The sequence below is a fragment of the Rhinoderma darwinii genome, chromosome 4 (genome assembly GCF_050947455.1).
Source record: "Rhinoderma darwinii isolate aRhiDar2 chromosome 4, aRhiDar2.hap1, whole genome shotgun sequence".
Taxonomy (NCBI): Eukaryota; Metazoa; Chordata; class Amphibia; order Anura; family Rhinodermatidae; genus Rhinoderma; species Rhinoderma darwinii.
The window spans coordinates 319459681-319473075 of NC_134690.1; the positions used below are offsets into that span (position 1 = coordinate 319459681).

Below are 13395 nucleotides of genomic sequence, written 5' to 3' on the forward strand. Positions count from 1 at the left end.
TTGCCTTTCCGTTGAGGAGTTAATCTGACAGTGATGTGGACAGGGCCTTGGATACAGGGTCCAGCAGACAGTAATCTTATACAGTATAAGATTACTGTCTGCTGGGGCCCTGTATCTAAGCCTAACACACGTTAAAGGGGTTGTCCGGTCCCTAAACATTGATGGCCTATCCTCAGGATAGGCCGTCAATAGCTGATGGGTCGGGGTCCGACTCCCGGGACCCCCGCCAATCTATAGTTACTATAGTATACTATAGTAACTTTTCATTGATGTGGTGCGGGGGGCACTGATAGTATTACGCCACTGGTAGTATTCGTTTGTATGTGCGTCCTGAGGATGCACATACAAGTGAATGTGGCTGCCGCTAGCACCGGAGCCCCCTCTGGTGCTATCGATGCCACTGCATCCGCCCCGTGACAGTGCGCAGGCTTTAAATTTTACTGAGCCGACGGACTGTGGAAGGTGCGTGGCCACGCACCTTATAGGGAACACTTCACACAGCCATATAATTCTGACTGCCAGCGGCCGCCACTGGAGTGTGTTTACTTCATACAGATTTATATAGCTCTCATGGAGCTTTTTGATAACTCTGTATGAACTCTATTGCTGTGTGAAGGGAAGCCATGGATTTGAGGCTTGGGAGAACCTACCCAATATTCGCAGAGGCAAGCACTACAGAAATAAAAGCACAATGGCGTGTTTTTCAATTATACAAATACTGTTGTAGTTCTATAAGGAACACTTATTAAAATAAAACACCTTCTAATCTATGACCTTGATCTCTTATTTTTAGGGGCAGAAGCAAAAAAAGTTTATGATGATGCACAAAAATTACTGCAAGTCTTAATACGGCAAAGAAAATTTGAGGCCCGAGGCATTGTCGGCATCTGGCCAGCTCAGAGTGTGCAAGATGACATTATGTTATATTCAGAGGAGCACGACCTGCATTCTTCAGAGCCCATTGCTACTTTTTATGGCCTGAGGCAACAGGTAGTTTATTTTTTGCACAATTTGTCTAGCGGAAGTAGCTGGAAATGTTCTGACTCTTCAACAAAAACGTGTTTTGTTTGCCATGTGCGGCAAATGTGAAGTAGGCACTAGTCACTTGTGATTTTATTGTTTTCCGTTCATAATGTTCTGTCAGTGTTACGAGGGAGCGCTTATAAACGACAGTTTATAGCTAGCATTTTCTATTGACTGACACATGCCACTACTCATCTGACGGCTTTTTATGAGACTGACTCATCTCTTTTTCCAGGAAAAACATTGAAAACCTTAATATTTTGTTCGTGCTAACTAGATACACACAACTTTATTTTTATTAGCAACCTGGAAATCTAAAAGGTTGCAAATCAATTCCACCCGGATTTCAGTTTATTTACTAGAGTTCTTAATATTCTAAATATATTCTGAATTGCAGTCATGAAGTAGCCATAAAATTACAATAAAAACAAGCATTTGGGTTTGCATTAAATGTATTACTTTGAAATGGATTTTACATGTAGTGTGACTATATGTAAAAATATCAAGCGCAAATTTCAACTTAGAGTTTGGTATCTTCCAGGCTGAGAAAGACTCTGCATCCTCAGATCCCTACTACTGTCTATCTGACTTCATAGCCCCTCTGGAATCTGGCGTCCATGACTACCTGGGTATTTTTGCCGTTGCCATCTTTGGTGTAGAGGAGCTTAGCAAAGCTTATGAGAATAAAGGAGATGATTACAACAGTATTATGGTGAAAGCCCTTGGAGACAGACTAGCTGAGGTAAACCGTTATGCTTATTATGTTGCTGTATGATTTTGTGACTACCGCATTATGGCTGCATTGGGTCACATGCCTATGTGGGATGTTATAGTGTGACTTTGTTGGCCTACTTCTGTACATTCTGTATATATGAGACGGTTTTGAGAAAATTTTCCCCATTTTATTTTAACAAGGCGTTTGCTGAGGAACTTCATGAAAGAGTGAGGAAAGACCTATGGGGTTACTGCAGTGAAGAAGCTCTGAATGTGGCTGACCTGCGCAAGATTTACTATGAAGGCATTCGCCCAGCTCCAGGATATCCCAGTCAGCCTGATCACACCGAGAAAATCGCCATGTGGAAGCTGGCAAACATACAGGGAGCAACAGGTGCTTGAGTTGGGAGCTAGAGATTTGTCAGCTTAGCAATTGTTAACTAAAACACTGAAAATTTTGTTATGTAACTTTTAAAATCATATGTGCCCCCTTAATTCATTGACCACGAGTTTAGTTCTATTACACTGTTCCATTCTGATTGCATAATATGTGTACATATATGTTCTGTACCTAGGTATAGGGTGATAGATCTGTTAGAGGGTTTAGTTATTATCAATAGGGCCATTTAAACCCATACTGGCCACTAAAAGTATGTTTTTAATTAGGTTTTCTGATTTCTTCCAAAATTAGCACCAAAAAAAAGTCAGTTACAGGTTTGTGGTACCGTTAAGCATTAAAGAAGTGAATATCTCAAGTCCTGCGTCATTTTCTTAATCCGTCCACAACCTCAGAGGAAACCCACTGCGAATGCGTACATTCCCTGACTGTCTAGGTCCTGCTCAAGCATACTGGAAACTATCGCATGGGCAATGAAGGTTGCAGACGGATGTCTCGTCAAATGTCCCTCCATCTGCGGCCACATTATGGACAGAGCGGTGCTCTGTCGGAGGTGAAGGAGTGAGAAGGATATGTGAACCAGGGTGCGTGGCTTCACGGATAATGAAAACCCTGAAGAACGTCTAAAAAATATTAGGAAGTTGCCTGTTTTGCCATATTTAGAAATAGTGGGGGGAATATATCAACAGGTTTATGCCAGTTCTCCGCGACTCTTTTTACATTTCTCACCAAAAGGAGGTGGAGTTTAACTTGAAGGGATGTGGATTCTCCATAACAACCGATCTATCATGATTTATGCCAGAAACAGTGTAAATTATGCTGCAAATCTACACCTGCTCATAGCGCGTGTAGATTTGTATTTCTGTTGTACCAACCGCAAAAGATGCCTCCAAATATTTTTAGATGTCTACATCTCCTAATATATTTAGCAGATTTTCCGCTAACGTAAATTAGTTAAGTCCTCTTACACGGCACGTCCTGGGCCGTGTAAACGAGCGCCGATAGAGACAGCTCGTTTGAGCTATATATGGGGACGAGCGCTCGTTACTCTGATCGCTCGTCCCCATATATTATCATGTCGGCAGCACGTCTCCCTGTTTACACAGGGAGATGTGCTGCCGACGATGATATTTTCCATTTTTAAAACGCAATCAGCAGATGAGCGAGCAATTACCGACAACGAGCTTTCTATGAAGGAGCGTTTTCCCGATAATTGGCCCGTGTAATAGGGCTTTTAGACTGGCATTTGACATGTCAGTCTTAAAGAGGCTCTGTCACCAGATTTTGCAACCCCTATCTGCTATTGCAGCAGATAGGCGCTGCAATGTAGACTACAGTAACGTTTTTATTTTTAAAAAACGAGCATTTTTGGCCAAGTTATGACCATTTTTGTAGTTATGCAAATGAGGCTTGCAAAAGTCCAAGTGGGTGTGTATTATGTGCGTACATCGGGGCGTTTTTAATACTTTTACTAGCTGGGTGCTCTGACGAGAAGTATCATCCACTTCTCTTCAGAACGCCCAGCTTCTGCCAGATCACGCTGTGACGTCACTCACAGGTCCTGCATCGTGTCAGACGAGCGAGGACACATCGGCACCAGAGGCTTCAGTTGATTCTGCAGCAGCATCGGCGTTAGCAGGTAAGTCGATGTAGCTACTTACCTGCAAACGCTGATGCTGCTGCAGAATCAACTGTAGCCTCTGGTGCCGATGTGTCTTCGCTCGTCTGACACGATGCAGGACCTGTGAGTGATGTCACAGCGTGATCTGGCAGAAGCTGGGCGTTCTGAAGAGAAGTGGATAATACTTCTCATCAGAACGCCCAGCTAGTAAAAGTATTAAAAACGCCCCGATGTACGCACATAATACACGCCCACTTGGACTTTTACTTTTAAACACACCCACTTGGACTTTTGCAAGCCTCATTTGCATAACTACAAAAATGGTCATAACTTGGCCAAAAATGCTCGTTTTTTAAAAATAAAAACGTTACTGTAATCTACATTGCAGCGCCTATCTGCTGCAATAGCAGATAGGGGTTGCAAAATCTGGTGACAGAGCCTCTTTAAAGGATAACTAAACGTTTGACAAACTTCTGACATCATAGTGACATGTCAGAAGTTTTGATTGGTGGGGGTCCGTGCACTGAGACCCCCACCAATCACTAAAACGAAGCGGCAGAAGTGCTCGTGTGAGTGCTCAGCTGCTTCGTTTCTGTTCGGCTTTTTCTGGAAAGCCGATGTATTGGAGTATAGGCTCATAGACTTTCTATTGAGCCCCTACTCCGATACATTGATTTCCGGAAAAAGCCGAACAGACACGAAGCGGCTGAGTGCTCACACAGGCACTTCTGCCACTTAGTTTTAGCAATGGGTGGGGGTGTCAGTGCTCGGACCTCCACCAATCAAAACTTCTGACATGTTACCCTTTAAAATTTTTCCCCAATATACCTAAGGTGGCCAACCCCTTTATTGGTTAATGACGTTGTCTCAATTCTACAATTAGATTCTCCATAGCTGGGACAAGCTATGGGCGAATGTGGCTTACATAGCATGCTATATGTTTTTTATTGTATGGCTTTTATGTAAGAAATGCTGGAACAAGCTGTAATGAGAAACACATGGTCATTTTTATCTGATTCAAGCCCCTGATTATAGTTAAATAACCGAACACCTTGTACAATCTTCTATACAGTCATACACTTGCATTGTAGTGTCTTAATTTGTATCCTTTTTGTCTAGCTCATATAATAACACCCTATATATTTTGTTAATACAGGGATACAGTTGACAGAATCGCTTGCAATGTCACCAGCTGCTGCAGTGTCTGGTTTGATGTTTTCTAGTCCAATGTCCAAATATTTTGCTGTTGGAAAAATCTCTAAAGATCAGGTATGCTTTGCTGGAACTTCATATACACTGGTACTTTTGAGTTATTCAGTTCTACCTCATATCTCAGTCTAAGGCCTTATTCACACGTCGGTGATAAACAGCCGTGGGACGGCCGTTCTTTGAACGGCCGTCACACGGCCATTTTCAGAAAAGTAATGTTCTATGGATGTATTCACACGGCCGTTTTTTTAACGGGCCGGGAATAATGGGCGTTAAAAAGTAGTACATGTCCTATTTTTGGCCATTTTAGAATTCCATAGAAGTCAATGGATCCGTTTTTAACGGCTGTCAATACATGTGACAACCGTTAAAAACGGATCTGTGACATGGGGATTTGCAAAGGAACTACTAGTTTCACCGATGCAGCGCCGACTTCTCCTAGTTTGGTCTCTAGTCTCGCGGGTTCTGCAAAGGCAGCGCGATGACGTCATCGCCTTCGTAGATCCCGTGAGACTAGCGATCAGACCAGGAGAAGTCGGTGCTGCATCGGTGAATATGTGTCATTGCGTCGCCTCAGATCCCGTGAAGACGAAAGGCCTTACCTGAAGAAGACAGCGCTGCATCGGTGAGTATGTAGGGAATTCATGTCAAGCTGTGTGGCATCCTATACATCGGGGCTATGTGGCATCCTATACAGTGAGGCTGTGTGGCATCCTATACAGTGGGGCTGTGTGGCATCCTATACAGTGGGGCTGTGTGGCATCCTATACAGTGGGGCTGTGTGGCATCCTATACAGTGGGGCTGTGTGGCATCCTATACAGTGGGGCTGTGTGGCATCCTATACAGTGGGGCTGTGTGGCATCCTATACAGTGGGGCTGTGTGGCATCCTATACAGTGGGGCTGTGTGGCATCCTATACAGTGGGGCTGTGTGGCATCCTATACAGTGGGGCTGTGTGGCATCCTATACAGTGGGGCTGTGTGGCATCCTATACGGGGAGGCGGTGTAGCATCATATACGGGGAGGCGGTGTGGCATCATATACGGGGAGGCGGTGTGGCATCATATACGGGGAGGCGGTGTGGCATCATATACGGGGAGGCGGTGTGGCATCATATACGGGGAGGCTTTGTGGCATCATATACAGGGAGGCTGTAAATAGTGTCTAGGTGAACATGTGACCTTCCTTTGGGTGTTTTCAGGGGGTTGGGACACAAAACGCCTGACCAATGAAATTCATCATTTTTTTTTAATGGCCATGAAAAACTGATGCAAAACTGATGTCAAACGGCCATTAAAAATGGACACACACAAACATGTATCATGGCTTCCGGGCGTGCTCAAACATACAGCCAATGGAGGTATTTTTTCATGTTCAGCATGATGGAGTGTTGGAGGATGCGAAGGTGACCCATCTTCCTCCCATAGCGCATGCTGCACTGATGGTGGCAAAATGTTGTATACTTCAAAATTGGATGGTAGCGGATATCCCACGACTGAGTGTGGTTATTCAGGGGATGAGAAATTTGTTCTACTTGGATAGAATCAGCATCTTAAAACATAAGGATGCGCGAGGGAAAAATTTATTTGGAAAAATGGAAACTGTTCCTTACAAAACATTTCTCTGGCGAGGAAATACGCAAAATAATCGATCCATTTATAGGATCGCCTTGGTACTTGATAGAAGACCATAAGGGTACTTTGGGCGCGCTAAAGGTATCTCGAACATAATATCTATAGTATTGATGTCATATATTAGCCGACTCGGTCAGGAATGTAGCTTCATGGGGCTCCAGTTTATAATTAGAAAGTTATGGTACATTGTTTCTCAGGGATACTCATTTACAGCGCTGTTTACATAGTGTTATGGGAAATTCTGCGATGGTTATCAATATCTGTTTCACACTGATGTAACAATTCTAATCTTGACGCCATTGTAAGGATTTAACTTCTGTAACTTCTGACACATATGAATGTACTCCTGTAATTGTATGACGTATTTTCTGTTATTTGAAAAAATTCTTTTGAAAATCAATATAAATATGGTTTTAAAAAAAAACGGACTGACGGACTGGAAATGGGTGAAAATGTAGAGAGGTTTTTCACGGCCGTTTTGCATCAGTCTCTGACAGTTGATCATCGTGTATCGTGATCATCGTGAGTCGTGTGAATATAGCCTAAAGCCACAGTAGGTTGAGCACTGAAGGAACAGAGTCTAGTCTTGTCATACAAAATTTATGTGAATGTTTGTGTCTGGGTTTTGGGTTTATTAGTTGGTTGCTTTTACCCAAGAAAATTTGATTAATTTCTGTTAAGCTGGAAACTTTATGACTAAATAGCGGGTGATTCAAAATGGATGGTGCAAAAGTAAAGGCCTGTAGTTTAACCCCTTCACGACCACCCCACGTAGATTAACGGGTTGCAAAGCTGGTCGTTGTGCCTGCAGCCCGTTAATCCACGTGTGCTCCTAACAGAGCACACAGACGCTCCCCGCAGCCCGGCATCTCCCAGTACAGGCTGCTACTAGCAGCCTTAGTACTGGGGGAATACATCGGGTCGGATCACAGCGGTGATCCGAACCGATTAACCCCTTAATTGCGGCAGTCAATAGTGACCGCCGCATTTAAGTTCTTATAGCAACATCGGCACCCCGCTACGCGATTGCGGGGGCCGATTGTTGCGGGGGGGCGATTGCTATGGCAAATGGAAGCCCAACAAAGGCTTCCTATCTGCCATTACGTTAGCCGATTAGGCCCCGCCCGGAGGCGGAGCCTGATCGGCTTGCTGTCAGTGAACAACTGACAGTTCTAATACATTGCACTACATGGGTAGTGCAATGTATTAGAGCATCAAACAAACAGTTGGACCTTCAAGTCCCCTAGTGGGACTAAAGAAAAGTGTAAAAAAAAAGTGTAAAAAAAGTAAAAATAAAAGTTGTCAAAATACAATAAAAGTTTCAAATAATAACACAAAACACAATCGCCCTTTTTCCTTTATCAAGTCATGTATTATTGAAAAAAATAATAAAGCCATACATATTTGGTATCGCTGCGACCGTAACGACCTGAACTATAAAAATATTGTTATTTATTCCGCACAGTGAACGCCGTAAAAAAAAAAACGAAAAAATACTGACATAATTGCTATTTTTTGGTCACTTTGTCTTCCAAAAATTGAAATAAAAAGTGATCAAAAAGTCGCATGTACCCAAAAATGGTACCTATAAAAACTATAACTCGTCTCGCTAAAAATAAGCCCTCATACAGCTCCGTCAACGAAAAAATGAAAACCGTTATGGCTCTCACAACATGGCGACAGAAAAAATCCATTCTCTTTACAAAGGTTATTTTATTGTGCAAAAAGTTGTAAAACATAAAAAAGTTCTATAAATTAGGTATCACCGGAATCGGACTGACCCGCAGAATAAAGGTAACGTGTAATTTATAACGCATGGTGAACGCTGTATAAAAAGAATTAAAAAAATGTCAGAATTGCGGTTTTTTTGTCACCTTGCCTCCCAAAAAAAAAAGGATAACATGTGATCAAAAAGTTGCATGTACCCCAAAATGGTACCAATAAAAGCTACAGCTCGTCCCGCAAAAAAAACAGCCCTCATACCACTACGTCTATGAAAAAATAAAATTAGTTAAGGCTCCAATAAGCCAGGAAATAAAAATATGCAGTTGTGCCGGCCCGAGGGGAACGTTTCTTCTGTTTCAAGTGGCGAATTATCAAGGCCCCTAAAATTAGGGAACCAGGAAGGGGAGGGCCCAAACATATCTGCTGAAAGCGAGGGTGCCCGTATTATACCAGGACAACACTTTTCAGCAAAATTCCTCAAACTGCAAAGGTGTGGAGTGTGGACCAAAAGGGGAATAAGAAAGGACACAGTTTATCAGTGCGACACCGGCCTGTGCAGAAAGGATTGTGTCACAGCGTAACACACATCTATGGATTTTATTGTTTTGTTTACCCCATTATTATACCACCTGACTATGCCCCTTATATACTCCGCCCGGCTTACATGTACCCCCACATTATAAACGGAAACACCAGTAAGACTCAATACAAGACTACTACAAGCAAAATCCACACTCCAAAAGCCAAATGGCGCTACCTCCCTTCTGAACCCTACAGTGTGCCCAAACAGCAGTTTACTTCCACATATATGGCATCGCCATACCCGGGAGAACCCTTTTAACAATTTTTGGGGTGTGTGTCTCCAGTGGCACAAGCTGGGCGCCACATATTGGCATATCTATAGAAAAAAAATCCCATTTTCACTCTGCAACATCGAGTGCACACCAATTTCTGCCAATCACCTGTGGTGTTAATATGCTCACTACACCCCTAAGTCAATACCTTGAGGGATGTAGTTTCCAAAATGGGGTCACTTCTGGGGGGGATCCACTGTTTTGGTCCCACAGGGACTTTGCAAATGCGACATAGCGCCCTGAAACCAATCCAGCAAAATCTGTACTCCAAAAGCCAAATGGCGCTCCTTCCCTTCTGAGCCCTACTGTGTGCCCAAACAGCAGTTTATGACCACATATGTGGTATTGCCGTACACAGGAGAAGTTGCTTTACAAGTGTTGTGGTGCTTTTTTTCATTTATTTGTTGAGAAAATGAAACATTTTCAGCTAAAACTACGTCTTATTGAAGAAAAAAGATTTTTTTTAATTTTCACTGCCCAATTCTAATAAAATCTATGAAACACCTGTGGGGTCAAAATGCTCACTACACCCCTAGATGAATTCCTCAAGGGGTGTAGTTTTGTGAATGGAATCACTTTTGGGGAGTTTCCACTGTACTGCCACCTTAGGAGCTTTGCAATAGTGACATGGTGTCAAGAAACCAATCCAGCAAAATCTGTGCTCCAAAAGCCAAATGGCACTCCTTCTCTTCAGATCCTTGCCGTGTGCCCAAACAGCAGATTATGACCACAAATGGGGTATTGCCGTACTCCAGAGAAGTTGCTTTACAAATGTTTTTTTTTAATTCCTTTATTTGTTGAGAAAATGAAAAATTTTGAGCTAAAGCTACGTCTTCTTGAAGAAAAAAGATTTTTTTTTATCTTCACTGCCCAATTCTAATAAAATCTATGAAACCCCTGTGGGTTCAAAATGCTCACTACACCCCTAGATGGATTCTTGAAGGGGTGTAGTTTCCTAAATGGAGTCACTTTTTTGGTGTTTTCACTGTTTTGGTCCCTTAGGGGCTTTGCAAATACGACGTGGTCTCCGCAAACCATTCCTGCTAAATTTGAGCTGCAAAAACCTAATTTCGCTCTTTCCCTTCTAAGCCCTGCCGTGTGTCCAAACCACCGTTTATTACCACATGTGGGGTACTGTTTTACTCGGGAGAAATTGCTTTACAAATGTAGTGGTGCATTTTCTCCTTTTAGCCCTTGTGGAAATTAGAAAAAATTAGCTAAACCTACATTTTCTTTGAAAGAATGTAGATTTTCATTTTCACGGCCTACTTCCATTAATTTCTCCAAAAAACCTGCGGGGTCAAAATGCTCACTATACCCCTAGATAATTTCCTCAAGGGGTATAGTTTCCGAAATGGGGTCACTTTTGGGGGATTTCCACTGTTTTGGCGCCGCAAGAGCCTTTCAGACCTGACATGGAGCCTAAAATATTTTCTAATAAAAAAGGAGGCCCCAAAATCCTCCAGGTGCTCCTTTGCTTCTGAGGCCTGTGCTTCAGTACATAAGTGCACTAGGGCCACATGTGGGGTATTTCTAAAAACTGCAGAATCTGGGCAATAGATATTGAGTTGCGTTTCTCTGGTAAAACTTTCTGTGTTACAAAAAAAATAGAGGAAAAATTTATTTCTGCAAAAAAAAAAAGAAATTTGAAAATTTCACATCTACGTTGCCTTAATTCCTGTGAAACATCTAAAGGGTTAAGAAACTTTCTAAATGCTGTTTTGAATACTTTGAGGGGTGAAGTTTTTAAAATGGGGTGACTTATCGAGGGTTTCTAATAAACAAGGCCCTAAAATCCACTTCACAACTGAACTGGCCCCTATAAAAATAGCCTTTTGAAATTTTCTTGAAAATGTGAGAAATTGCTGCTAAAGTTCTAAGCCTTGTGATGTCATAGAAAAATAAAAGGATGTTCAAAAAACAATGCCAATCTAAAGTAGACATGTGGCGGATGTTAATTAGCAACAATTTTGTGTGGTATTACCATCTGTCTTACAAGCAGATGCATATAAATTTAGAAAAATGCTAATTTTTGCAATTTTTCGCAAAATTTTGGTGTCTTTCACAATTAAATACTTAATGTATCGAGCAAATTTTGCCAGTAACATAAAGTCCAATGTGTCACGAGAAAACAATCTCAGAATCGCTTGGATAGGTAAAAGCATTCCGAAGTTATTACCACAAAAATTGAAACATGTCAGATTTGAAAAAATTGGCTGCGTCCTGAAGGCCAAAATAGGCTGTGTCCTGAAGGGGTTAAGTAACAGGAGTGGCAACTGGCCAGTGACTGAAAATCCAAGCAAAACTGGCTTAGTTGCCCATAGCAACCAATCACAGCACAGCTTTCATTTTCAAGAGCCATATCTGAAATGTGCTTACATAGTGTGACATAAGATGGCGACATCGAAGCAAGAAAATGCTTTTTGCGTGCTGGAATTTGCAAGGACGGAGTCTGTTGTGACAGTACAGCGAAACTTTCAGAATAAATTTGTCAAATGTGCTCCACATAGAAACTGCATTTTGCATTGGGTGAAGCAATTCACAACTACTGGGTGTTTGGGAGACAGTCCAGGCCACCCAAAGACTTTGGAAGAAACAGTGAACAGGATTTGAGCCTTGTACGAGCGTAGTCCTAGAAAGTCAGCCACATTGAGTAGTATGGAACCACAGATGCCACAAACCGTATGGCGTATCTTACTAAAACGATTGCGTTGTTAGCCATACACATTACATCCTCATCAGGAGCTGAAACCAGATGACAACTGAAATGCCTTGACTTGCAGGGCCAATTGGAAGATAATTTGCTGACAGGCTGGTGTTCAGCGATGAGGCTACCTTTCACCTCAGTAGAAAGGTCAATCGCCACAAAGTTAGAATTTGGGGCTCAGAAAAACCATATGCCCTTCTAGAGCACGAGGGACTTACCAAAGCAAATGTGTTCTGTGCAATGAACAGGCGCAAAGTCTACAGTCCCTTCTTTTTTGCCGAGGATACGGTCACTGGCCACTCCTACCTGGACATGTTAAAGGAATGGGTTATGCCACAGATAGAGGAAGAGACTATGTTTTGCAGATATCAGCAGGATGATGCACCTCCACATTTCCAATTGGATGTTCGCCGATACCTGAATGATACACTACCGGAACATTGGATTGGCCGCACCGGAAACATTCAACAATGTTGCGCTGGCTTACACGATCACCAGATCGAACACCCTGCAACTTCTTTCTCTGGGTCTACATCAAGGACTGTGTATCTGCCCCCCCCCCCCCCCCCAGTCACAGGATCTGAACGACCTGATACAATGCATCACCAAAACAGTGGAGTCCATATTTAAGGATATGCTGGCACTCATCTGGACAGAACTAGACTAGTACCTAGACATCTGCCATGTCACCAATGGAAATCACTTTGAACATTTGTAGTGCATAGATAAAACTTGGATAGGTATTGGTACTCAATATCTATCCACTATCTATACAGAGGCTATAATTTTGCACCATCCTTTTTCGAATCTCTTTGTATACTTCAATACAGGGTAGAAGCTGACTCTCTACTGTTTCTCCAATATGTGCCCATGATAATATCTTTTTGAATGTACAACTTTAAAGAGGCTCTGTCACTAGTTTAGTATTGCCCTATCTCCCAGCTAATCTAATCGGCACTGTCACACTGATACTAGTGTAAATTGTGTCCCAAATTGTTTATTATTTTAAAATTTATGAGCTTTTTTCTAATTATATAAATTAGCCTTTATTAGACAACTGGGAGGTAACAGCAGTGCTGCTCCTGAGGTGGAGCTACCTCACAGCCTCTGACACTGGCCTATCTGCATGAAGCTGCTTCACACAGTATGAGAGACAGTCTAGAGGAAATGGGGGATCACTTCAAACAGCCAGGATTGCAGTTCTAGCTGTGACACAAATGGAGATATCATCAGTAGAAAATAGTTGGGAATGGAAGCTGTATACTATAAGATCACACTGTGTTGCTGGGCAGGGAAGGGGGAGAAGCTGTATGGTGATTGGACAGCGTCCTACACAAAACATTACACCGCCCAGAGTGAAAAGAAGGAGTAGCCTCCTATTTGGCTATTCGAGACAAATTACCATATTTAGGAAAATGCTCATAACTTTGCTTATAATAAACTCTGTTTTTTTTTAAATACAAATCACACTGTAGTTATCCGCAGCAAAGTGCCTATTCGATTAGTTCGG

The 13395-nt window shown here is 42.4% G+C and overlaps 1 protein-coding gene across 2 annotated transcripts in view; it reads left to right on the forward strand.

The window, feature by feature from the left end:
- Positions 1–13395, forward strand: part of MTR (5-methyltetrahydrofolate-homocysteine methyltransferase) — a 134561-nt gene that overhangs the window by 116117 nt on the left and 5049 nt on the right. For both annotated transcript variants that reach the window (XM_075862762.1, XM_075862763.1), the window contains exons 29-32: positions 794–990; positions 1565–1765; positions 1939–2131; positions 4912–5024. In XM_075862762.1, coding sequence (XP_075718877.1) covers positions 794–990; positions 1565–1765; positions 1939–2131; positions 4912–5024 — 704 coding nt within the window. The remainder of the gene's footprint in view (positions 1–793; positions 991–1564; positions 1766–1938; positions 2132–4911; positions 5025–13395) is intronic.